Here is a 24210-nt window from a genome sequence, read left to right as displayed (position 1 = left end):
TTTATGTATATTGTATTGATGCATAAGATCTATTTTTTACAAAGAATGAATTCTGTAGATTTTGAATAATAGCTTTATTAATATGATTTCAATTATTATCTACAGTGTTTTTAGGGTAATTTATTCTGTTAGTATTAGGCTGAGTAACACCTTCTTACTTCAACTTTAACAAGCGTCAAATATCTGTCAAACTCCATACAAAAACACTGGTTATAGTTATGGTTAATGTAAGTTGGTGCAACTCAGCCCTACTTATAGATTCGCCCCAATTTGCACTAAGGTTTTTTTGGTACAAACGTAACTACAACGTCAGTGCACGAGAAGTTACAGTCTTCGGCCAAGAAGAGCGATCTAAAATGGAAAGTGCCGAAGAGGAACGAGCCCCCGTAGTAAGACTGCGCGATGTTGTTGATATCAGCTATCATGTGGTAATGGCCCTAGAATAAGAAATTATATGTATGTATAGGTTTGATCAAATTTAAACGTGCTTCAAAACAGCATACAAAAGTCAACGTCCGTCGTTGAAAATTGAAGAAAACACAAAAGCCAAACTGCTGCATCTTAAAACGGTGTTTTGCGTACCAGATTTTGCCAGATATTTTTAGGTGTCAGGGAGAAAAAGATATAGATGCCGTTGCGAAAGTAGGTAATACTTACCGGATTAATAACACATGTTCGAGTAATGTTTAAAGCGGTCTGCAAAATCGACTTCATAAAAATATGGTTGCATGGATTCTTCAACTGCAGCCTGAAAAAGTCGCTACCATTTGAACGGGCAGTGACTTTGCCCTAAAAAATAATTCATTAAAATGGTACAGTGAATAGGTGGGATAACTTAGGTAGTAATTGAGGCTAAATTCTTGAAAAAGGGAGTCCCTTCATCGTCATCATTTCAGCCATAGGACACCCACCGCTAAACATAGGCCTCCCCCAATGATAAGCTTACTGACCGATAGACAGCAGCTTGCATCCAGCGCCTTCCTGTACCTTTATGAGGTCGTCGATCCACCTTGTGGGTACTTACATAAACATGGGCCAAGGGTAATCCCTTCAATTGTTAAAAAAATATTTCAGGAGGTATTTATTAAATTCACTATTATACTATGTTAATACAACCCTTAATACACGATGAAAGTTACTTACTTTAGTTAACGTCATAGGCCTATTCAAGCGTACGTCATAGTCTACGGCAGTTTGGTTAATGCGGTGAATGGTTATGTTGCAACAATCATTGGTCTTCGGTCCTTTACAGCCTTCGAATACATCGAGTCTTAAATTGAATTTTCCCTGAAATATTAGTGATTAAGTAGGTACACACATATTATCTTTGTTTAATGGTAAGATTTTGCGTTGGATAGACCATTTATCGAGGAAGGCAGAACGTAAAAAAAATGTTGCAAAAAGAGATTTAATAAAATTATTCAAAATATTTTCACGCGTAGGTATAAAGTCGCGGTCACAGCTAGTATCTTGATAACACACAATTAAAACATTTACTTACGAAATTCTTTTCCTGCTTCAAACTAACAAGTTGTAGAGTCAGGGAAACCATGAATATGATAAAGATCTTCATATTCATTGTAATATATTTGTGACCGCATGGAAAACATAAATACCTATCTAGATACTTTATTACGAAAATAATACAAATGTATAGAATTAAATGCAGCATCCAATTTTACTATTTTCATCCATCCATTTTTAACCACATAATTACCTAAATGGGTTGTTATTGTATTATTTACTTTTAACCCCACTATTTAGTCTGGGATACATTGTCCAAATCAGAGAATAATTTTTCATGTGAAAATTTTTATACTTTTCTGCAAAGTGCACATTTGGAATTCTTGTAGGTATATCTAAGTCAGTTTCATGGGTTTGTTATTGTTTATTTAATTGTTGTGGTTGCTAACATTTTGATGACTAATTTTAAAACATAATGAATTGGACTAAATCAAAATTGCCGAAGTCTATTTTGACCTGAGACACAGATAATGAGTCTTCCAGCAACTTGGCCCACTTTTAGCTAGGTCTGCCCTCGATAGTTATAAGGGCGCGTCTAATACCAATTATCAAATCAAAACGGTGATAAAAAGTTCAAATAATTTGAATGGAATAATTCTTAGCTGTCCTTAAGTTTAACTCATATCCGAAAAAAAATTTTAGATGCGCCTTTTCAACTATCTGGGGCTGCAGTTTCGTAGCGAAGCAATCGTGGATTCAGTATTTACTTTGATGAAGACTTAACATAAAAACAAAATGACTAAAGAGAATCATTTATTAAGCTTTTAAATCAAAAGTATAACAAAATCGGTTAAAGTAAAAACACCAGCCAAAAGGGACAAAATTCCTATACATAAGTAAATCTTATCATACACCAGTTCGAACCTGACGACTCTCTTTCGCCTTGGATTCGTGTCGGATACTTGCCTGATTGACTGCCTTTGCCTGACTATAGACAGGCATTCATATGTTATCTGTAACAAAAGTTGGGATGGCCGAAAGAGCAAAAAGCTAACTAGAGGCTGCAGGGTAGGCACGAGCATCCCTTTTGGTAAGCAATGTGGCGATTCCACAGTTAGATTTAATAAGACAGCTGGCAGTGACTGGATAAGAAAGCGGAAGATAATGCTCTGTGGAGTTCCTTGGGAGTATCATGACTGATGATGATGATCAGTTCACATATCTTATAAAATGGAAGCCTTGTTCAACTTGGCATAAACGTTTTGGACTCTTGGGGGCTTGTTAAACTAAACCTGCCCCCGGCTCACCAATCATCCCAATCAATACTAAACTTACAATAAATTGAATGTATTTTACTAACCAAAACTATACCCGTAGAAAACTTTAGAATCAAACCAGTAACTAGGAAATATCCATGTATGAAATGTTCGAGCTCTTCATTCACTATTGTGGATATTAGTAGGCCTATAGGGATCAAAATCTGGCTCCAAATAGTTCCTGCTACCAGGGTCTGCTCATCTCTGTATTTAGGCCTGCTATCCACTCCTGCGCCAGCCCAAAATCCTCCAGCAGCTATGATTAATCCAAGACTTAACAATTTCAAAGATATGCTTATATATTTTTTTATTTCTTCCAAAGGCATTTCAGCTTTGCCTTCTGAAGATATCACTGTCGTTGCAGTCGTAGGGACGGCATTGCTGAGTACTTTGATATACCAGCAAATACCAGGTTATGTGCTCCATTACTTGCTCTGAATAAATGCCATTGTGACACTGACAGTGTGACAGACCATCTGTCATCATCTCTGCGATTGATGGGTTCGGATTTTATTTTTTATAAAACTGTGTTCATGCATTAAATATTTTTTGTTACAAAAATCTACTGGACGTTAGCTCCCAGGGATTTTTTATGAAATACCAGTGCCTTAACAATATTAATACTTTTCTGGGGACAAAAGATAAAATGTGTAGACTGTAGGTATTTTAAAAAATATTGGAAACAGACGAAACAGGGTTAGGTTACATTATTTAACACAAATGTACATTAACAAGGCATATTTAGCCCATCATTTAGTTAGAGCAACGATTGGAACTATCAGATAAGTCTTTATTTCAGTCAAAAGGCATTTTCAGTATTTGTTGTAAACGTCAATAGTTTTCACGTAATAATTCTTTTGTGATTAGGCGGTCTTGGCCATGCTGAAAGTATTCTTTTTTACAATGATAATTGCTATTACCAGCATAAATTCTATTAAAGAAAAGGTTTATGTAAGTGAATGGATTTTAATACCAAATCTTCATATGTGCCTTTTGCCTCTCATGCGGATTTCAGCACCCGTGCAGATTAAATTGCGCATGCGGGCTGCCCGCGTTTCAATATTTCATACATGGTTTTTACTATTACGCGGGCTACACGCACGCGGAACGCGGATTGGCTGCGGGCACACAATGCGAAATCTATGTCCTGTGTCTATAAGACTTTGTAGAGCCAAACTCACCAAGCTAAATACTGTGGAACCTTTAATTTTCAGATATAGGTACCGTTTTAAAAGAAAAAAATAAAGTCTGATATGATTTTTGTAATACGTAAAATAATTGAAATCATTGTAGGTAGGTAGTACCTATGTAAACAACTTATGAAATATTTTTTTAATTAAGATAAGTCTTATCGTCTTTGTTTCAGGGAAAATTTGATTTAAAAGTGAACTCATTTGAACTATGCAAAGGGCCTAAAGTTAAAAATTGTACAGAGGTAACATCAGGTGAAGTACGGGCGAATGGAGGATCAGTGTTCTTTAATTTAGTAGTCCACGAACCTACTACTATAACCAAAGTATGCATCGTTGATTCATTTTAAACATATTTTATATCCATTAAGTTTGGAATAAGCGTGTTCTATCTTCATGTTATCAATATAGTATAGTAATAGTTTTTTTTAGTTTTGTGTATTTAGTTCTTATTTAGCTTGAATGTCAAATAAGCGCTCCTGCACACGACGCCGCCACCGCGCCGCCGCCGCGCCGACGCCGCGCCCCTACACTGTTCATACGCACCGCGTAAAGCCCGCCGCGCCGTCAAAGCATAATTTCACCGGTCTGGCTTTGACGGCGCGGCGCGGCGGCGGCGCGGCAGCGGGCTTCACGCGGCGCGTATAAACAGTGCAAAGGCGCGGCGGCGCGGGCGGCGCGGTGGCGGCGTCGTGTGCAGGAGCGCTAAAATGATTTGTGTTAAGTATCAATAACTAAATAAATTATGATGGTTTTGAGGCTACTATATAAGGTTTTTTTGAGTTCATTATTTTACTTTTAGGGCAAATTTTTAATAAAATCAAACGACAAAATTTTATTGAGATTGCAAATGAAGAATCCTTGTCAGCACTTTTTTTTGCAACCAGTATTTATGGCAGCTTTTAATATGACAAAGAATTGTCAGGTTCAGAAGGTGAGTTTCCTGGTTTTATACTAGTTTTTGTATGGAATATTCCTAAGGCTGGGTTGCACTATAACACAGGTCAAAAATCTGTTAGTTGGTGCAACTCAGCCTAAAACTTTTTACTTTTCGTTAAGGCTTTTGACAGAAGCATGAGCTTTGACACAAACATTGTAGAGCCGCTTGCTATACTTTTCCCTACCTTTCCTTACACGTTGTCCACTCTGTCAGCTGTCAGGAATGCGCAAACGCAGCTGTACGTAAGAGCTATCTATATAAATAAAAATGAATTGCTGTTCGTTAGTCTGATTAAAACTCGAGAACGGCTGGGCCGATTGAGCTGATTTTGGTTTTAAAATGTTTGTCGTAGTCCAGGGTAGGTCTAAACGGTGTGCAAATAAAGAAAAATTGCGATTACTTATTTATTGCCTTTAAGGCGGAACAGAGTTCGCCGGGTCAGCTAGTTAGAAATATATTTGTTCAGGAATTTTCTCAAGGAATTTGTGAATATTGTCTCTACTAAATTAATATAGTTCTTTGTAGATAGCTTATAATTGTAGTTGTTCTTTTGTTTATATTTGTATTTTTTTCCACAGGGTACCTACCCTTCCGATTATGATGTGTCCAGTTTAAGCCAAAAGTACTACGGAGGCGCTTTTATGTACGGGAATATGAGCTTTCAAACTATACTTCACTCGGACGTGTGTAATTTTTGCTGTTCCATTATACATGTCACAGTATTTCCGAAGAATGAATAAGTTTAGTATACTACGATTAAATGGAGTCTGTAATGTAAAATACATATATGTATAACTTGTGTTTAAGCGTCACCGAACTTATAGCTCCGTTCATGACTCAAAAGATTAAATATTAGAGAAATTTTTAGCATTTTGTTTACCTTTTGTTGCAATAAAGTTTGAAATAAATTAAAATAAAATTTAATATGTGGTATTAATGTTGTCAGTTCATTTCAATCCCTTATTAACCTCTCAGGAGACCACGTTTCAGCACACGTTCCTCAAATCGACGGACTAACGACCTAAGAAACTGTGTGTGTGCAGTGGCAGGATATAAAAAAAAATGCATCTGCTTTTTTTTTTAAATAAACTCTTAGACAGCTATAACTGCCTGAAAAACCTTGTGTTAATAATTTTAATAAACAGTTTGTTATGATGGTTATTTCTCAATCCTCTTCGAATTAGGTTTGGACTCAGAATAAAGCTAATAAATGAAATTATTTATGTAATTAGGTACGAGATAAGCTGTCATCATCATCATCTCAGTCATAGGATGTCCACTGCTGAACATAGGCCTCCCCAATGCTTTCCATGTTGCCCGGTTGGTAGCGCCTCCAGCACCTTCCTGCTACTTAGGTAAGCTGTGATACGCTTAATACAGGGTGGAAACGTTAAGTGATCTCACTCGATTATTTCTAAACTATACAAGATATTGAAAAACTGGTTACTGATCCTGAAAGTGCTTCATGAGCTCTTTCAAACGGTACCAATAATAGGTTACAGAATAAACTGGATCTATCTGAAAAATTCAATGTTTCCAGCTTCCATACTAAATGTATGCCAGACACACAATATTAGAAGTGTAATTTTTTTCATTGAATATTCAACTCGTAAATTGTATTCTTATTTAAAATTATTCATGGAAAACATTGGTTTTAGGCTTTACTTGCTATAATATTGTGAAGACATGAGTGTCTTGACTGTGGTAGTACTAAATGTATGGAAGAAGGAAAAATTGAATTTTTTGATAGATCCAGTTTATTCTGTAACCTATTATTGATACCATTGGATAGAACTTGTGAAGCACTTTTAGAATCAGTAATCAGTTTTACGGTATCATTTGTAGTTTTTAAAATAATGTGACTTTACTAAATGTTTGGAAGCTGGAGACATTGATTTTCTGATAGATCCAGTTTATTCTGTAACCTATTATTAATACCGTTTGATGGAGCTCATGAAGCACTTTCAGGATCAGTAACTAGTTTTTTGATATCTTGTATCGTTTAGAAATAATCGAGTGAGATCACTTATCGTTTCCACCCTGTATACGCAGGAATGCGTAAAAATGAATATTATGTATTTTGTAAAATCAACCTGATTGTTCGATAAGAAAGAATATTTTGTTATTAACAGCTTGCATTTTGCGATTTAGCTTTTTTAGGGTTCCGTAGCCAAATGGCAAAAAACGGAACCCTTATAAATTCGTCATGTCTGTCTGTCTGTCTGTCCGTCCGTCCGTCCGTCCGTCCGTCTGTCCGTCCGTATGTCACAGCCATTTTTTTCCGAAACTATAAGAGCTATACTGTTGAAACTTGGTAAGTAGATGTATTCTGTGAACCGCATTAAGATTTTGATGCAAAAATAAAAAAATAAAAAAAAATTGGGGGCTCCCCATACTTAGAACTGAAACACAAATTTTTTTTTTCATCAAACACATACGTGAGGGGTATCTATGGATAGGTCTTCAAAAATGATATCGAGGTTTCTAAAACATTTTTTTTCTAAACCGAATAGTTTGCGTGACAGACGCTTCCAAAGTGGAAAAAAGTTGGTCCCCTTCTAACTTCTAAAATAAGAAAATGAAAAATCTAATAAAAACATATGATGTACATTACTATAAAAACTACCAACAAAAATTGTTTTGAACGAGATCTAGTTAGTAGTTGTTTTTAATACCTCGTAAATCGTAAACCGCTTATTACCGCGTAATCTTTCATACTAATAACTTAAATAAAAAATAATAATTTTAATTTCATAAATCAATGGTACGGAACCCTCGGTGCGCGAGTCCGACTCGCACTTGGCCGGTTTTTTTACTAAAAAAGTCGGGTGCTTTTGGTGGTCTATACCTACAGCTACTAGGCCTAAACTACTAAATCTAGAGTCAATAAATCTAGCCATAGCTAATCTTCAAAGTTATGAATTAATTTAGAACAAATCTTTTGGAAGTCGATCAATGAACTTGCCTTATCTCCCATTTTCACATTTAGTCAGGTTTGTTATTAGTAGGATTATACCTATCTAGGAGTGTCAGTGAAAAATGTTTTTGAGTATGGTTACTCAAAATACCTTTAAAAATGGTTACAAAAATAGATTTTCAATGTGATTTTCAAAAACATGTAAGTGGTGGCTATAGTACCTACCTAAATAAGGCAATAGAAGTTTGAATAATTGCATCATTATTTAGTTTAACAATCGGAACAATCAGATATGTCTTTTCAGTGAAATTGACAATTATTTAAAAACCAGTTAGAGGGGATTTGCAGCAAGGACCATTAGTTTTTTATTTAGAAACGAAGCTTTGGACGTTCTATACTATGTTTAGAATATTTATTTTCATTTATTGTATAACCAGCGTAAACTCAATGCAGGAAAAAACTTTTGTAAGTAACACTCACTTAAGTATCCACTTACGAGTATGTCACTTGAAATCTGTATGATTTGTAATAGTAGGGTTAGGGACATTCTTTTGTTACATAAAGGACAGTATTTAAATTCACATCACGCCGCATGGATTTCATTGGAGGTCGGTAGGTATACAGGGTGGAATTTTGTAATGCCACCTGGAGGGAAAGTACTCTTAATACTGTAGATAGAAAATTTTACTCAAAGAAAACATTCCTTTATTTTTTAATAGAAATAGACCTGCATTCAAAGATTTCCAAAAATTTGCATGCCACACACGGGAATCGAACCAACTAAAATTTGTTAAAAATTTCACCCTGTATTTTTATTGCATCGATCGTTAGGGTTAAGTTTATAGATGAAATCTCTCTAACAAACTTGATAAATTAAATGAAAAGAAAACCATGAAATCTTAAATAATTTTAATTATTTACAGAAAATTTTATGGTATGGTACTTAGTGAATTTTCGAAAATTTTTCAAAAATCTTTGAATGCAGTTCTCTTTGTTTTCAAAAATAAAGGAATGTTTTCTTTAAGTAAAATTTTCTATCTACAGTATTAAGAGTACTTTCCCTCCAGGTGGCGTTACAAAATTCCACCTTGTAGATCATGGTTATAAATACGGAGCTGCAGTGGTGGGAAACAGAGTGGGATTGGTCTTTTGCCTCTAATTTAATAATCTGTGTTCTTTAAAACAACTTATTTAGAAATTACCGAATAAGTGTTAATCGACGTGTAATTGTTTCAGGGTAGATTTGATTTAAACCTGACCAATTTTGGACTATGTAAAGGTCCCAAGGCCAAAACCTGTACCGAACTTAGTTATGCTTTAATTGGTGGAACCACCCTACGAATTGAAGTGCTTGTCAAGGAAGAGGTTTCTTTAACAAAAGTATGATTACTTCTTCAATTTACATAATAAATAAGGAACTAGATGTCGCAGAGGCTATGGTAGAGGTTAATTTGCCTTTAATGATGTAAAATTATGTTCTTTTCAGGGTAAAATTTTAATAAGATCTAACGGAAAAAGCTTATTGAGATTGCAAATGAAAAATCCTTGTAAACATATGTTTTTGCGAAACCTGTTCATGTCAACTTTCAATATGACAAAGAATTGTCTGTGTCCAAAGGTATTTAATGCAAATTCGTAGCAAATGAGACTTGCTTTGAATTTCAGAAAAGGTGTGGCACTTTTCTGAGAGTTCACGCGGACTTCTTGAGAGAAATACTTAAAATTATGTTACACTGCGTGTTGAGTTTCATTCGCCTGCACTCATGCACGTTCACGAATATGCATTTATTAATAATCACCATTAAATAACATTATCATTCGGCTGAAGACAAAAAGAAATTAAGACTAAACTACCACGTCTTAATTAATTTTACATAGTTAATAAGTAATAATGTTGTCCACAGGGTAAGTTCGTAAATTTTTATGACATCAACAGTTTGGTTCAACAGTACTATAGTGGATCCTTTGTTTACGGGAACATCACCTTCAACACCGTCCTTTATTCGGACGTCTGCAACTTCGCCTGCACCATTCTCGACGTTGCATTATTTCCAAAGAAAGATGTTCAACAAAATTGAATACTTAGTTAAATTACGAATATTACTTGAATTTGACTTCAATCAACGGATTTTTGACTAAAAGCTTTACTTACACTTTATTTATTTATTTATACTTCAATTCCAAAATATTAACATTAGGCGAACTTAATGCCATAAGGCATTCTCATCCAGTTTACCTTCGGGTTATGCAGAAAAATTAGTTTGGCATTTTGAAATGAATAAAAATTTTGATTTATTATTGTATTTTTAAAGTCCTTATTGATTTACATAAACGCATCTTCATTAAACTACTGTTTTATTTTGTTAATTCCCGTAACTTTTAAGAATGTTTCTAAAAATAAAGATTTTAAGAATAGTCGTCACTTTATGCAAAATGGTCCTAATAATAAACTACAAAGCTCTCATTAGAAATTAAGTTTTTCAAGAACAAATGAAAATACTTTCAGCCATGCTGGTCCGTGGAATAATTGACAAATTGTAAACAACAAAATAAATAAACATAGAGGAAAAGCAAATAAACCGCTTTATTGACATTTAACCTGGGTTGCACCATCTTACAATAACTACAAACGTCAGCCCCCCTAGACAAAACGCACTTTTTGATCGAATCGAAAATCGAATCCGTCAAAACTCCATACAAAAAAGGGGCTTTTCGACCACTTTTCGACTGGTTTGCGATTATAATTTGCACTTTGTCTAGACCACCAGGTCTGTCAAACTTCACATTAAGGCTGGGTTGCACCATCTTACTTTAACTTTGACTAACGTCAAAAATCTGTCAAACTCCATACAAAATGCACCGGTTATCGTCATAGTTACCGTTAAAGTTAGGTGGTGCAACTCAGCCTAAAATACCGGATAAAGTAGACCTCTGTCAAAAACTATAAAATTAAATTAATGTACTTTGTATAAATTTTGATTTGATATGATTATAAGAGTCAACAAGGCTATTTAATTTTGCTCATGATTTAGAGTAACAATCGGAACAATCAGATAAGGTAAGCTAAATGGCCAATCATTTATACAAAAATGGTTTGAATACCTCAAATGGTTTTACTACTCGTATAAATTTTTTACAAGGTGTATCACTTTGGACTCTTTACCATGTTAAAAATATTTATTTTTTTGATTGGTATATTCAGTATACAACCCAGGCAGGAAAAAACTTTTGTAAGTACGATAGAGGCAGGGCTAGTGACATCCCTTTTATCTAACTAATGGGTATCAATTAAATGCGAGTGTTTTAAAAATCGATTACAGTTTTACTATGTTCACGTAAGTTGTAGAATAATCCACCATTTTTAAAAGCTAAACCCAGTTTTCCATATAATCGTTTTCAATATGTGACTATATATATATAGTAAGATAAAAATAATAAATATAAGTAATATTCATTACATGTAAAATTGTGAAATTATCAATAAGTTTATTAATAATAGTCAAATTGCAGAATCAATCAATAACAAATAAATACAAATCATGTCCAATAATAAATTAATAATGTAATTAAAATTAATGTCAAAAAAATAGTGAGTGTATTTATGTAACTTCATAGTTCATAATTATCCAAACATTAACGATTTCAATCATGTTCAAATTCTACGCTATTATTCATCCATTATTATAGACATCAGAATCTGTTTTTCTTAACAACTATTAATAATAATAAAATAAATAAATAACGTGTATTTGTTTCAGGGTAAATTTGATATGAATTTGACCAACTTCGCATTATGCAAAGGTCCTAAGCTTAAAAGCTGTACGGAGTTGGGGTACGCTATAGTTAATCGAACCGCCATACGATTTGACGTGCTTGTTAAAGAGAAGCTAACCTTAACCAAAGTATGAAATATTAAGAAATACTTACTTTATAATATTGGTATCGAGTCGGACTTTCTGACTAGAAATCCGAGGAACGCGGGTTCGAATTCCACTAAAACTAAAACTTTCGATTTTATGTGTTGCCAAATCAAATGGCACCCTGTCAGGCCTCAAGGAAAAAATATTTTCAATCAGAAGCATTTTTGAAATCTAACCTACTTATAATAAATCTGTAGAGAGGTCAAATCTGTACCTACATGAAATATATTTTCAAAATAACCATCAGGGGGTGATTAGTGATCGATACTGATGCCAAAAATGCAATCAGTAAAATTTTTGTCTGTCTGTCTGTCTGTCTGTCCGTCTGTATGTTCCTTATAGAAACAAAAACTACTAGACGGATTTTAACGAAACTTGGTACAATTATTCTTCATACTCCTGGGCAGGTTATAGTATACTTAGGAATTCCCACGGAACAGGAATTAGCGGGAAAATCCCTTTGTATGAAAAATCTAAACCGCTTAAGTTAGACGCTTGAAATTTGGCATGTAGGTACCTTAGTAAACTTAAAGCTTAGTTACAACAAGGAAAGCCCGAAATTCCCACGAGAACGGGAATTAGCGGGAAAATCCTTTTGTATGAAAAATCTAAACCGCTTAAGTTAGACGCTTGAAATTTGGCATGCAGGTACTTTAGTAATCTTAAAGCTTAGTTACAACAGGATATTGCAAAATTCCCACGGGAACGGGAATTAGCCGGAAAAAACATTTGTATGAAAAAATCTAAACCGCGTAAGATAGATGAAGGGGGTAAAACGGGATCCACGTGTACGAAGTCGCGGGCGGCCGCTAGTAAGATAATAAATTATGAGGGTTAACTAAGTTTCTTCTTATAGTTTCATGGTTCAACTAATCATGGAAGGAAAATAATAACTAGTAATTATTATTAACACATCGGCCTGGATTAAAGTAATAAGTATAAAGTAATATTTATTTTTCAGGGTAAAGTTATAATAAGAGCCAACGGAAAAATCTTAGTAAGATTGCAAATGAAAAATCCTTGTCAACATATATTTATAAGTTCTATATTCTCAGCAACATACAACATGACAAAAAACTGCGTGTGCCCGAAGGTATATTACGAGTACTCACCTGTTAACTCATTTTTTCACATTATGATTATCCGAGATTAGGGTGAATATCAACAAACTCGTTTTTTGCCTAATTCCGGTGGCGAATTTTAATTTCCACTTTCCAAAACTTTTTTGTGGCAGAAATAATAGTAAATAACTTGTATTATTCAATGATATGGTAGAGATCAAAATATTATTAATACTTCTCGAGATATATCAATTTGAAATTATCAAGAGCCACCGAAATTGTATTTGAGCCACCGGAATTAAGAACCAATCCACCGAAATTTATTTATACAGCGGACTTCGGAATGTTACGGATGATTGTCTCAAATTACTTATTTATTTGTAATCAATTAAGTATTATTATCCAGTAAAGATGTTTATAATTAAAAACAATATTCAGGCCTGTGTTGTGACCCTAAAAAAGCATCAAATCTTCCCACGTGAGTCGTAATAGCCGACTAAGGAATCAAAATACTGGAGGGTGGGCTGCAGCATCTTTCCGGGTATTATACTACCATACTGGAACTACCAACCAGCCTGCTAAGCATGGTGATAACGGCAAAATCCCTCCATAGAGAACAAATCCAAAACTTTCTGGCTCTAGCCGCCAACAGCCCCGTTATTCTAGAGTCATCACAAAGACATCATACATGACCCTCAAACCCAGAAACCAACTCTAGTCCCGGGAGGGCGACCAACTGCCCCAGGTTGGTGTTAGGTTTATCTTCCATAAGTAAAAATATTGGTCCAGGCTAGCCAAGTTTTCATGATGGTAACATACCTATCCTATACTCAGAATTACGCAACTAATTATTCGCTAAAGACCATGCGAACTGGAGATTAAGTATGAAGATATTTCTAGATCTATACCAGCTACTGAACTAACACATTACATATTTGTGACAGGGTAATTTAACGGAAAACTATGCAAACCTAGCGACAATGAGCTAGATGAAAGTAGTACAATTAAGAAACGGAGGACTAAATCCAGCCAGCCTCATAGAGAGAGAAGGCCTAGCAAAAGATGCCAGAACTGTAAAAGCGTACTGAGCTGCACCCTAATAGTACTGCAAAAATCAAAATGTAGTAATCATTTTTAGACGAACAGGCAATTTAATCACATTTGCATTCTCCGATCACCACACAGCTTATGACCACAGCTTATGACCGCAGTTTATGAAGGAACACTATCTGCGGTTGCGATCCTCATCAGTGAGGGACCGAGGAAGAAGAAGAAGTCATCACCGAAATAGAAGAATGCCGAATAAAAGATGCTCAAAAGCTGTCGACTGATGAAGCCTAAGCCACGACCAGTGCCAATCCAGCTCCAAAGCCCCACGAATTTTCATCTCGAGTGGCAGAATAGATTGCAACCTACGAGACTAGGGAAATTTTAGCTGTTTCAGGACTATTCTCATCTGTTTTTAAGATTCTGCTTAGTATCGATGTATAAATAGCTATCCAAGTCCTCACGCTGATACAAAGTGTATTATAGAGACGATTTTTTGTAATAAATCGAAAGTATGTATTTGCGAGGACCAAATTGAATATACCAACATGAATAACGAGGATAGCAGAACCATTTTGGTAAATGCCTAAGCTGCTAGGAGAGATTAAGAAGCACTACTAGTAATTAGGCTGAAGATCGAGATTATTCCGACACTTTAGCGAAGATATCCTAGACTTTAGCTTGAGTGAGATTAGAATGCCCTATTAAAAACAACAAGGTATGTACCAGGAGATAATGAAATCACAACTGAGCTTATGAAATCAGATGGAATGCTAGTACTAAAGTTCTCTTAAATACCACCATGTTTATTGGTCGATAAACCAAAAAATAAGACATGGTGGTGGTGCTAGAGACTGGAATGCAATGGACGTTGGCGATGTTCCAGAGTCAGGTGAGGCAGCTTTTTCCTGAAACATGACACTCTCGCTATCCAAAATCCAGTCTCCCAGACAACCTCATTTTCGAAAAGACGTTCGTAATACTACGTACATATTTAATGCCGCGTCAAATTATGCAGAAGACTGAGGACTATAATCAGTCATTATTATTGGCATTTTTGTACCTTCTTCGATTCGGTCAAGACCTGGGCTGTGCTACAGTCTCTTTAATGGCGTCAAATTGACTGTCGATACATGCAACTTCTGAAGTATTTGTATGAAAACTTCATCATATCAGCCCTCCCCCAAGATCAGAACTCGAAACTTATCTGATTGCTGCGAGGGTTCAGAGTTGGAGACACCATAATCTCTTAAAGTCTTCACTACCTCCCATTTGGAGTTTTTCAAGCTTCTGAGCTAGACCGAGCTCAGTATCAAGATACGGCGAGTACATCACACAACTTCGATTCACTGACGATATTGTAGTTATGACTGAGACCTTAGTAGACCTAGGTACAATGCTCTAGAGCCAATAAGACCAATTCCGGCAATAGATTCGCCACCGGAGCCACCGAAATTGCGCCACCGGAATTGAAAAACTGTTACAAAATTCAAATTATAAAGAAAACTATAATTCTGATCAATAATTTCTGTATGCAGATACAACAAAACACCAAACTTTAATCATGTTAAAGAATCGTTTAGCATCTAAGTAAGTAGCTTTCACTCATACACTTGCCAGCGAAATTGAAAAATTTTGTATTCCTGTGCCGCTGATACAAATATTTACGGGTCTGCTGGAAAAACAATACCACAAGTCGCAAGTCTTTATAGCCCGATCAGGAGGACACAGTTGAGTGATGCAGGGAAGAAGAACTCTACGTCTCTCAAAGCTTCTTTGGAGAAGTAAGAGAGTGTCGAAATTGAGCCACTGTAATTGCTTTTTTTCGTGGGACAGTTTTGAAAGGCTATTTAAAACAGTTAAAATATGAAATATCACATGTCTTTCATATCATTTGGAAGTCTTATTTAATGTTTTTTTATGGCTATACTATTTTTAAATTACTAGAATCCCCGAGAAAGAAGGAATAACACAATTTATGAGTAGAAATAGAGTTAGGACGCGCCACCGCTATTAGATTTTGGGTCTTTGAAAATTTTTTTAGTACATAAAATAACTACCTATTGTCCTGAAGACTTTGCTATCGTGTAAAACGCTGTATAAACTATATGCAGAAAAAAAATCATCGCTCTAGTTACATTTCTCCCATCGATTCTCACCTCCGCCGCGTAAAAAACGTGTTTGGGATATTCACCCATTAACTTATTAGAACGTTTCTTACATGTTATGTATTTAGCGTTATTTACGTAATTCATTTGTTAATGTTAGACATATTTAGGCTGAGTTCCACCATCTAACTTTAACGGCATCTATGACGATAACCGGTGCTTTTTGCATGGAGTTTGACAGATTTTTTACGTTTGTCGAAGTTAAAATAAGATGGTGCAACCCAGCCTTAAACTTCAAAGTTTGAAATTATGTTTAAATCAGACTGGTGATTTAGAACCATTTGATATCAGACCGAAATAAAATGTTGGTCCTATATTTTTGTCGAGTAGTATGACCAAGACTAGCGCAGGACGTCCACCCACATCACGAACAAGGTGGACCGACGACCTCATAATGGTAACAGGAAGCTTTGGATGCAGTCCGTCATGCAGTCAAACTTTTGAGTCTCCTTCCTGACCCTGACTTAAATTTTAATATAGGTACTTAAGTCCAAAGATCCTATAGGCCTTATACAGAAGCTCAAAGTTGCACAGCGTGCTATGGAGAGGGCTATGCTCGGGGTTTTCTTTACGAGATCGAATCAGAAATGAGGAGATCCGTAAACGAACTAAAGTCGCTGACATAGCCCGACGGATCAGCAAGCTGAAGTGGCAGTGGGCAGGGCACATAGTACGCAGAACTGACGGCCGATGGGGCAGCAAGGTTCTGGAATGAAGGCCACGTACCGGAAAACGCAGCGTGGGACGTCCACCCACAAGGTGGACCGACGACCTGATAAGGGTAGCAGGAAGGCGCTGGATGCAGGCCGCTACCAACCGTGCGATGTGGAAGTCATTGGGGGAGGCCTATGTTCAGCAGTGGACGTCCTGTGGCTGAAATGATGATGATGATGAAGTCCAAAGATCGAAGAAGATAGCAGCGGCTGTATGAAAGAAGCCCAAGTAGGCCCAGCAGTGTACTATAGTTCGTTTCATCCACGAAGACGCGCCCCACCAATTTTTGGTCGAGGGAAGCTCGGGATGCGGAGATTTTGATCCGAGCAATCCGAGCGTCATGTGTGCGTCTGCACTCATGGATGATTTAGCGTGTACCGATAACACTCAGATATTAGCGGAAGAATGGTGGGGCGCGTCTTCGTGAATGAAATGATTTATATCGTAGGCTGAAAGAGATAAACGAAAAGCTTCTGTACATAGATACATATTATGTGTTTTCAGGGTAACTACACAAACTATTTTGACATAAACATCTTAAGTCAGCAGTACTACGGTGGGTCTTTTGTGTACGGGAACATCACCTTCGAATCCACTCTATACTCCGACGTCTGCAACTTTTCCTGCACCATCATCGATGTGACAATATTTCCGAAGAATTAGAAAAAAAATACAATACTTTTACTAATGTAACGCTTTCTTCACTTTTTAATATATCTACAATATCAGGTGACGTACACTTAGGCGTATGTAGGATATTTTTAATCCTACAATTTTTTTTGAGATGTAATTTTTACATTAAATTATATTTTATTCTAACTAGGAGATGTTTTATAACGCATGTAAAGATACCTTAGGTCTTGATAAGCATGAATAATTTTAAAAGGGTTTATGACACATTTTTCTGTTAACCCTTAACCACCTAGCACCTATTTCTGTCCTTTAACCACCTACGTGCGGTCACAGAGACCGCTAATAAATTATTGCGATTATTTTGGGATCTGTGATAAGAAATTAAAGTTCGATGAAATAAAATGCATGTCTATACCTATTTGCTTTATTTAAGCGTCACAAATTAGCAAAAGTAGTATAAAAGTTTTATAAAAATGGAATAATATCTATGACATAAGGAATATGGCACCAAAAATAACTGTACTAAGAAAATGAGATCTTTATTCTAAAATACTTAAATTTTTCACTTCTTTTTCTTATTTCTAATAATTTAAATAAACTAAAAATAAAATCAAATAAAAAAACTAAACAAAAAATTAAAAAAATAACAAAATTGCAAAGCCTCAACTTATGCATTTTTTTGCGGCAGTAACAACTCATTTTTTGCGAACACTCCAAACAAATAGGTACTTTACACACGAAACATGGGTAAGACGTGTTGCGTTTCTTTTTTGGATGATACGTAAAGCATGTTTTACGAACTTCAAGTCATCATCATCATCATTTTCGTCTTCGTCACCCTCAATTTCAGATTTAGATCCACTCTCTTCAGCCTGCTCTTGATTAACGCTTACATCAGGTTTGACGTGGATGCAATCGTCGCTAGAAAGGTCATCTTCGTCCGAGATTTCTTGCTGAAGCCATCTTATAATATTTTCGTCATTTTTACTCATTTTGATTCTAAAACAGTAATAATAAAAAGTCACACAACCACCTACGTGCGGTCACGGAGACCGCTGGCGAATTTATTTTACTTACCCTGGCCAAACGCGTGCACGTACACACTCACCGAGCACTAGCGCGACACCGAATGGTGTGTAGAAAAGGTACATGAACGCGCTTTGTCGCACGCCACTCACACGCGGAAATTTTTGAATTTGAAAAATCGTTGCGGTCTCTGAGACCGCAGGTAGGTGGTTAAGGGTAAAAACATTGCTATGTTTGGATGATGTAACTGTTTAAAAGTAGGTGAACTTAATTTAATAACCATATAGTTTTAATGCTGCAAATAATTTACTATACACGTTACTGTTTATACAACATTAGACGGCGAGGAATAAAACCGAGGACTCACGATCGCAAACTAATTATTATAATAGATTTAAAAAGATAAGTAATATTACCCTTGTAGTAAAATAAGTAACGTGAAAAGTTTAGAAAGAAATAAGTAAATGACGGATGCTACACACCACATGAGTAATAAGTAGCAAAAGACACATAGAAATACTGTCTGTATCTTTCGTTCAGTCACAAACGTGAAAGTGAACTTTCCATTTACAGGCTCAGAACGCTGAAATTAACTATCCTATGCTGGAACAAAATAATTATACAGTTGATGGTTATTTTTGATTCCAAAACTAATATTTTAACAGCTGTACACACATAGGTTATTATTATCAAGCCAAAAAGGCAACCGTAAGTTGTAACAACTGTAGTACAGTACTTACAGTTGGCAGGTATCTTTTTTTTTACGTACCTATTATGGAGGATTATCTAGGTAAGTTCATTCAAAGATTTCTTTTTTTTGCCATTAATACATATGATGTATTTATGATGAGGGCAACGCAAATAAAATTGTCCTGCAGTGTAGAGGTCATTTGGCTGATATGAATCGAAACTAACGAACGATGTACTCATGCATGCACTTTACCAGTTAGTATGCACTAAGCCTAACAATAAGGTGATCTATATAAAGTTTCAACAATGCTAGACACAATAGTGTATTGGAGTCAGTGGAAAGGTCAGTTAGCTGAAGTCACCCTGCTTCATCCGTCAAAATGCCTTTTGGATTGTAAGTATTAATAAAGTGTTATGACGTGTTTAGTGTAATAAGGACAGTAGTTTTAATAAACTTAGTAACTACATATTATTGATGTAGTTTAATTCTATTTGATTTACTACATAATATTAAGTTTACCGGAATACGTATTATATTATAAGTATTGTATAATAAGTATTGTATTTCCAAAAAAGAAGTATTGAACTATGAAATTATTGTACCGTTCGGCTTTTTCTCATTTAAGAAGTTTTGCCGTGTTTGCTATCGCAAAGTGAATGAAATGAAGTTTGAGACTGGTATAATGCAACTAACTTATGAAGACCATAGACAAAATAATTGTTATTGCTGTGTATTCTTTCTTTCTTTCCAGCTTGCTAATAACTGGCCTGCTAGCGTTCGGAGCATACTGGACGACCAAATACCTCCTGACTCTACCAGAGGCGAAGACCACGGGAGCCTCCCTCACCACCATAATGCCGTCGCAGATGTAGCGCTTGTGACGTCATCTGTGACGTAAAACAAGTCTTAGAATATTACAAAGATGCACGACTACAGGATTTGTTGTCTTTGCTCGATCGGGAATTTTTGTATAATTATACATTTTCCATATAGCAATATTTTATACTTATAGAACTCTCTCAAAATGTATACTTACTTTTTTTGTAGAAACAGTGTAGTTTTTTGTTAGATGACTAGTGAAGCCTTCTGTCGTGTACTTCATAACCTCAAACTCCCATTTTTCAAAAATACAAAATATGTTTTCATTTTATGTATATTATTCTTTGTCTGGATGTATACATAAAGCATTTGGATTGGACCTTTAGAAATATGTATAAGATCTTTTGTAAAATTTGTACTTATTAGATTTTAAGGCAATTTAATTGTACTTTTTAGATATAAGAAGACTTAAGATATTATAAGAACATTCATCCAACATCCATCGTCTTTCTGGTACCTTTGTGAGGTCGTCGGTCCACCTTGTGGGTGGACGTCCTACGCTGCGCTTTCTGGTTCGTGGCCTCCACTCCAGAACCTTGCTGCCTCATCGGCCGTCAGTTCTGCGTACTAATTAACCCAGATAAATGAAAATTGACAATTTGTTAAAAGGTTTGTTATGCCTGGAAAAATCAGCCTGTACATATTTGATGACATTCTCACGGTCCTTTGAACCGAGGTTGTATGTTTACAAATTAGAGACCAATTGTTTCGTGTTTTAAAAACTGGCATTGTTTTGTCTAGAATAAGGCGAGGTGCAGAGTGACGTCTAGTTGTAATTATTTGTTTATTAAATAAATAGATGAGTTCATGGACTTTGTGTATATTTTATTAAATCAGCACCTCTGTTGGGTAACTAAAAATGCACCTACCTATAAACCACATAGCTCTGCCTCTTTCCATTAAAGTTTGTTTGTAATAGTTTTTCAGGCAGAATATCTAAGCTAGGGCAATATCTATGCCATTTTGAAATCACACATCCATATAAATAAAGTAGCTTTTAGGCAACTAGTAAAGAACAGACATCGTATTGAATTCTTCAAGAAAGAAAATGTAGAAAATAATTGTAGATACCCTACCTAAACCATGGACTTCATAATGGGGGATTACAACATAAACATTCTAGTGGTAGTTAGTAAGTATGAGTAGGTTGGGTACCCAACTAAAGTTGAAATACCCAGCTTAAGTTTTAGTGAAACAGCCCTTATTTGAAGAGGAATGACTTCATAGCATTTGAAAGTACCATGAGAAAAGACGTGAAATATGAAATTCATAAAAAGACGGTTTAAAAAGTGACTACAAATTATGGCATACGCATAGTAAGTACCTAATATAAAGCTATCTGTTAGTGAAATCATCTCGCATCTATAAAATCTATATTCATTTAATAAATACGAAACGAAATTAAGCATTATTTGCATTTGTTTGTTTTCACGGGTTTTGCAGAGGAATAGGAATGCACCCCTGAAATATCCTCGAGATGTTTTTGACCATCATCATCATTTCAACCACAGGACGTCCACTGCTGAACATAGGCCTCCCCCAATGGTTTCCACATCGCACGGTTGATAGTGGTCTGCAGTGGTCGTCGAATTATATCCTGATCATCCTTTCAAAATATGCTCAATGTCTATAATTTATAACGATTTGCAATAGGTTGAATTTCACACGGGCAAAAGCTGGCAGGTGTTATGAAAAGGTCACCAGTTGAATACTCGACATTTTCTTTTAAAAATTCTTTTTTTTTTGTTTTTTTTTTATGTGACAGGAGGCAAACGAGCAATTCTAGTGGAAAATAAATAATAACATTATTCCAGTTTGTTAGTGACTGCCATGCTAGCTTTCGGTGCCTACTGGACCACAAAGTACTTCTTGAAACCTAAGGCCTCCGAGGAGTCTACCTTCGCACCCACCGAGGGTGACACGACTGCTGTCTACCTTTTCTGAAGAATTTAATTAGAGTAAGTTTAACTTACCTATACTCATTTTATTTTATTGTGCTGTGTAGCGAATAAAATAAGGGATAGGTTAGTAAATACTACATAGTCTGCTTCGGATGTAAAATAATATAGGTACCTACATCGATTATGCAATTACGAGTAAGTACTATTATTTGAGATAAAGTAGGCTGGTACATTTTAAGGAAAATAAATTAATATGGACTATGTTGAAAAAATCACAGTTTTTTCGTTCACAAGACATTATGGATGTACAATAATTATATATCGATGAGAAATAAATCAATGTTATTAATAGCGCATCCGAAATATTACTCGAGACATCCTTCTTACGTTTTGTTGATAAATACATATGTTTCGATTCAACACAGATATTGTGATGTTTGCTTATAGAGCCATTTAATACCCGATCACTGTAAAGTTCACACCGCATTACAAATACAATTTAAAAAGTGTTGCGATTTAAAAATAATGGTTGTTGCTGGACTGTAAGTAAGATTTAAAGTAACTTTTAAATGTTAGCGAACTTTAGCGGCAGTGAGCGGGCACATACCTCGTAGAACTGATGGCCGTTGAGGCAGAAATGTTCTCTAGTGACGACCACAGATTGGAAAACATAGTGTAGGTTGACCAACGATCTAGGAAGGGAATTAAGTACCTGGATCCGAGCAGCGTAGCACCGGCCATTGTGGAAATACGTGGTGGAGGCCTTTGTCCAGCAATGGATGACATTGCGTGGAAACGAGACCTAAGCATACTTACATACGAGTATTTTTACATTTTTGTTCACTGAGCTTATCGTATTTTTAACTGACTTCAACATAAGAAGGAGGTTCTCAATTCGGTTGGTACAACCCGATCGAGCTAACTGCGCACCTCGCTGGAATGCGACTCTCCCTCCCACTTACCCGCACACCCCCCCGCGTTCGGCCCGTTCGTACCAGGGTGTTGATGTGACGTCACGGCTGCCAGGTGCGCAGTGAGCTCGACTGGGTTGTATCATCATTTCAGCCACAGGACGTCTACTGTTGAACATAGGCCTCCCCCAATGACTTCCACATCGCACGGTTTGTAGCGGCCTGCATCCAGCGCCTTCCTGCTACCTTTATCAGGTCGTCGGTCCACCTTGTGGGTGGACGTCCCACGCTGCGTTTTCCGGTACGCGGCCTCCATTCCAGAACCTTGCTGCCCCATCTGCCGTTAGTTCTGCATACTATGTGCCCTGCCCACTGCCACTTCAGCTTGCTAAACCGTCGGGCTATGTCAGCGACTTTAGTTCGTATCTCCTCATTTCTGATTCGATCTCGTAATCGTAAAGAAACCGGGTTGTATGTTTTTTTTAATAATATTAATAGTCCTGAAAATATTCCTTTTTCAGCGCTCTTCTGACCGGAGCTATAATGGTGACCATATTCCTGGGGGGCCGGTACCTGCTGGAGATGGATCGCAAGAACAACGCCGTCCCCATCACCAACCTCACGGGACTAGGTTGAAAAGTTTTATTACTATAGAAACTATGTTGATTTTAGAAGATTATTGTTTGTCAAAGAAAGAGTTACTAAGGCTGGGTTGCACCATTTTATTTTGACTTTAACAAACGTCAAAAATCTGTCAAACTCCATACAAAACAATACCAGTTATCGTTATAGTTACGGTTAAAGTTTGGTGGTGCAACTCAGCCTAAGTAAGTGGTTCATACATTTTTCAGGAATGCCATTTAGGACCCATGCAAACCACGTATTTTTCAGGCGCCGTCAACGCTCGTGTCAGGCCAATGGCGTTTCAGGCAAAATTAATGACTATCTAGCAAAGTAATCAAAACCAGCACAGTAAAAGTGCGTCCATGTCCTGAAAAAGCGTAGTTTGTAAGGTGCCCTTAATTTGCAGAAAATATTCAGAAAATTATTAGTTGAACCTGTTTTAATATGCTGAACAAAAACTAGTGGCTATCTTTATTTTATTAGTTTAAAAAACGTTTATTATTTATATTTTAGAGGAAGACAAAATACTGAAGCTGATGACAGGAAGAGGGATATATGGATGAACTATAGACACACTCTTACCCAAAGAATACCTACGAGTTAATTAATCAATTAAGTACTAATTATCTTTATTATCATGTATTTAGTTCTTTAAACTTATGAGGCAATTAAGGCCTTATTTAATGCAATATAATAAATACTTACTTAATTTGTTTAATAATTTATCAATAAATTATTAACTTCTAAGTATTTTTTACATTAATTAATTAAAGAAGTAATAAAACTTGTAAAGTACCTAATTGTTATT

The 24210-nt window shown here is 35.9% G+C and overlaps 1 protein-coding gene and 1 long non-coding RNA gene across 4 annotated transcripts; one reads left to right on the top strand and one right to left on the bottom strand.

Annotated features, from left to right (window-relative positions):
* Positions 1–182: 182 nt before the first annotated feature.
* LOC135072968 (uncharacterized) lies at positions 183–3220 on the bottom strand. Of its 3 annotated transcripts, XM_063966973.1 has the most exons (4): positions 2825–3220; positions 1144–1287; positions 658–789; positions 183–437 (listed from the first exon to the last, which is right to left on the bottom strand). In XM_063966973.1, exons 1-4 carry the CDS (start codon positions 3104–3106, stop codon positions 276–278), a joined length of 720 nt encoding a protein of 239 aa, XP_063823043.1. In that variant the 5' UTR covers positions 3107–3220; the 3' UTR covers positions 183–275. The 3 variants fall into 3 exon arrangements, 1 of the variants encoding a protein (XP_063823043.1); XR_010257547.1 differs by lacking the exon at positions 183–437 and having other exon boundaries at positions 658–748; XR_010257546.1 differs by lacking the exons at positions 183–437; positions 658–789; positions 1144–1287 and adding an exon at positions 2319–2477.
* A 17993-nt stretch (positions 3221–21213) lies between these two features.
* Positions 21214–24058, top strand: LOC135072967 (uncharacterized). The gene is made up of 4 exons (XR_010257545.1): positions 21214–21282; positions 21781–21924; positions 23300–23409; positions 23916–24058. It is a non-coding gene; the product is annotated as an uncharacterized LOC135072967 (long non-coding RNA).
* Positions 24059–24210: the final 152 nt, after the last annotated feature.

The sequence above is a fragment of the Ostrinia nubilalis genome, chromosome 6 (genome assembly GCF_963855985.1).
Source record: "Ostrinia nubilalis chromosome 6, ilOstNubi1.1, whole genome shotgun sequence".
Lineage (NCBI taxonomy): Eukaryota > Metazoa > Arthropoda > Insecta > Lepidoptera > Crambidae > Ostrinia > Ostrinia nubilalis.
The sequence above is the reverse complement of the archived record's forward strand: the minus strand, read 5'-3'. Positions and strand labels throughout refer to the sequence as shown.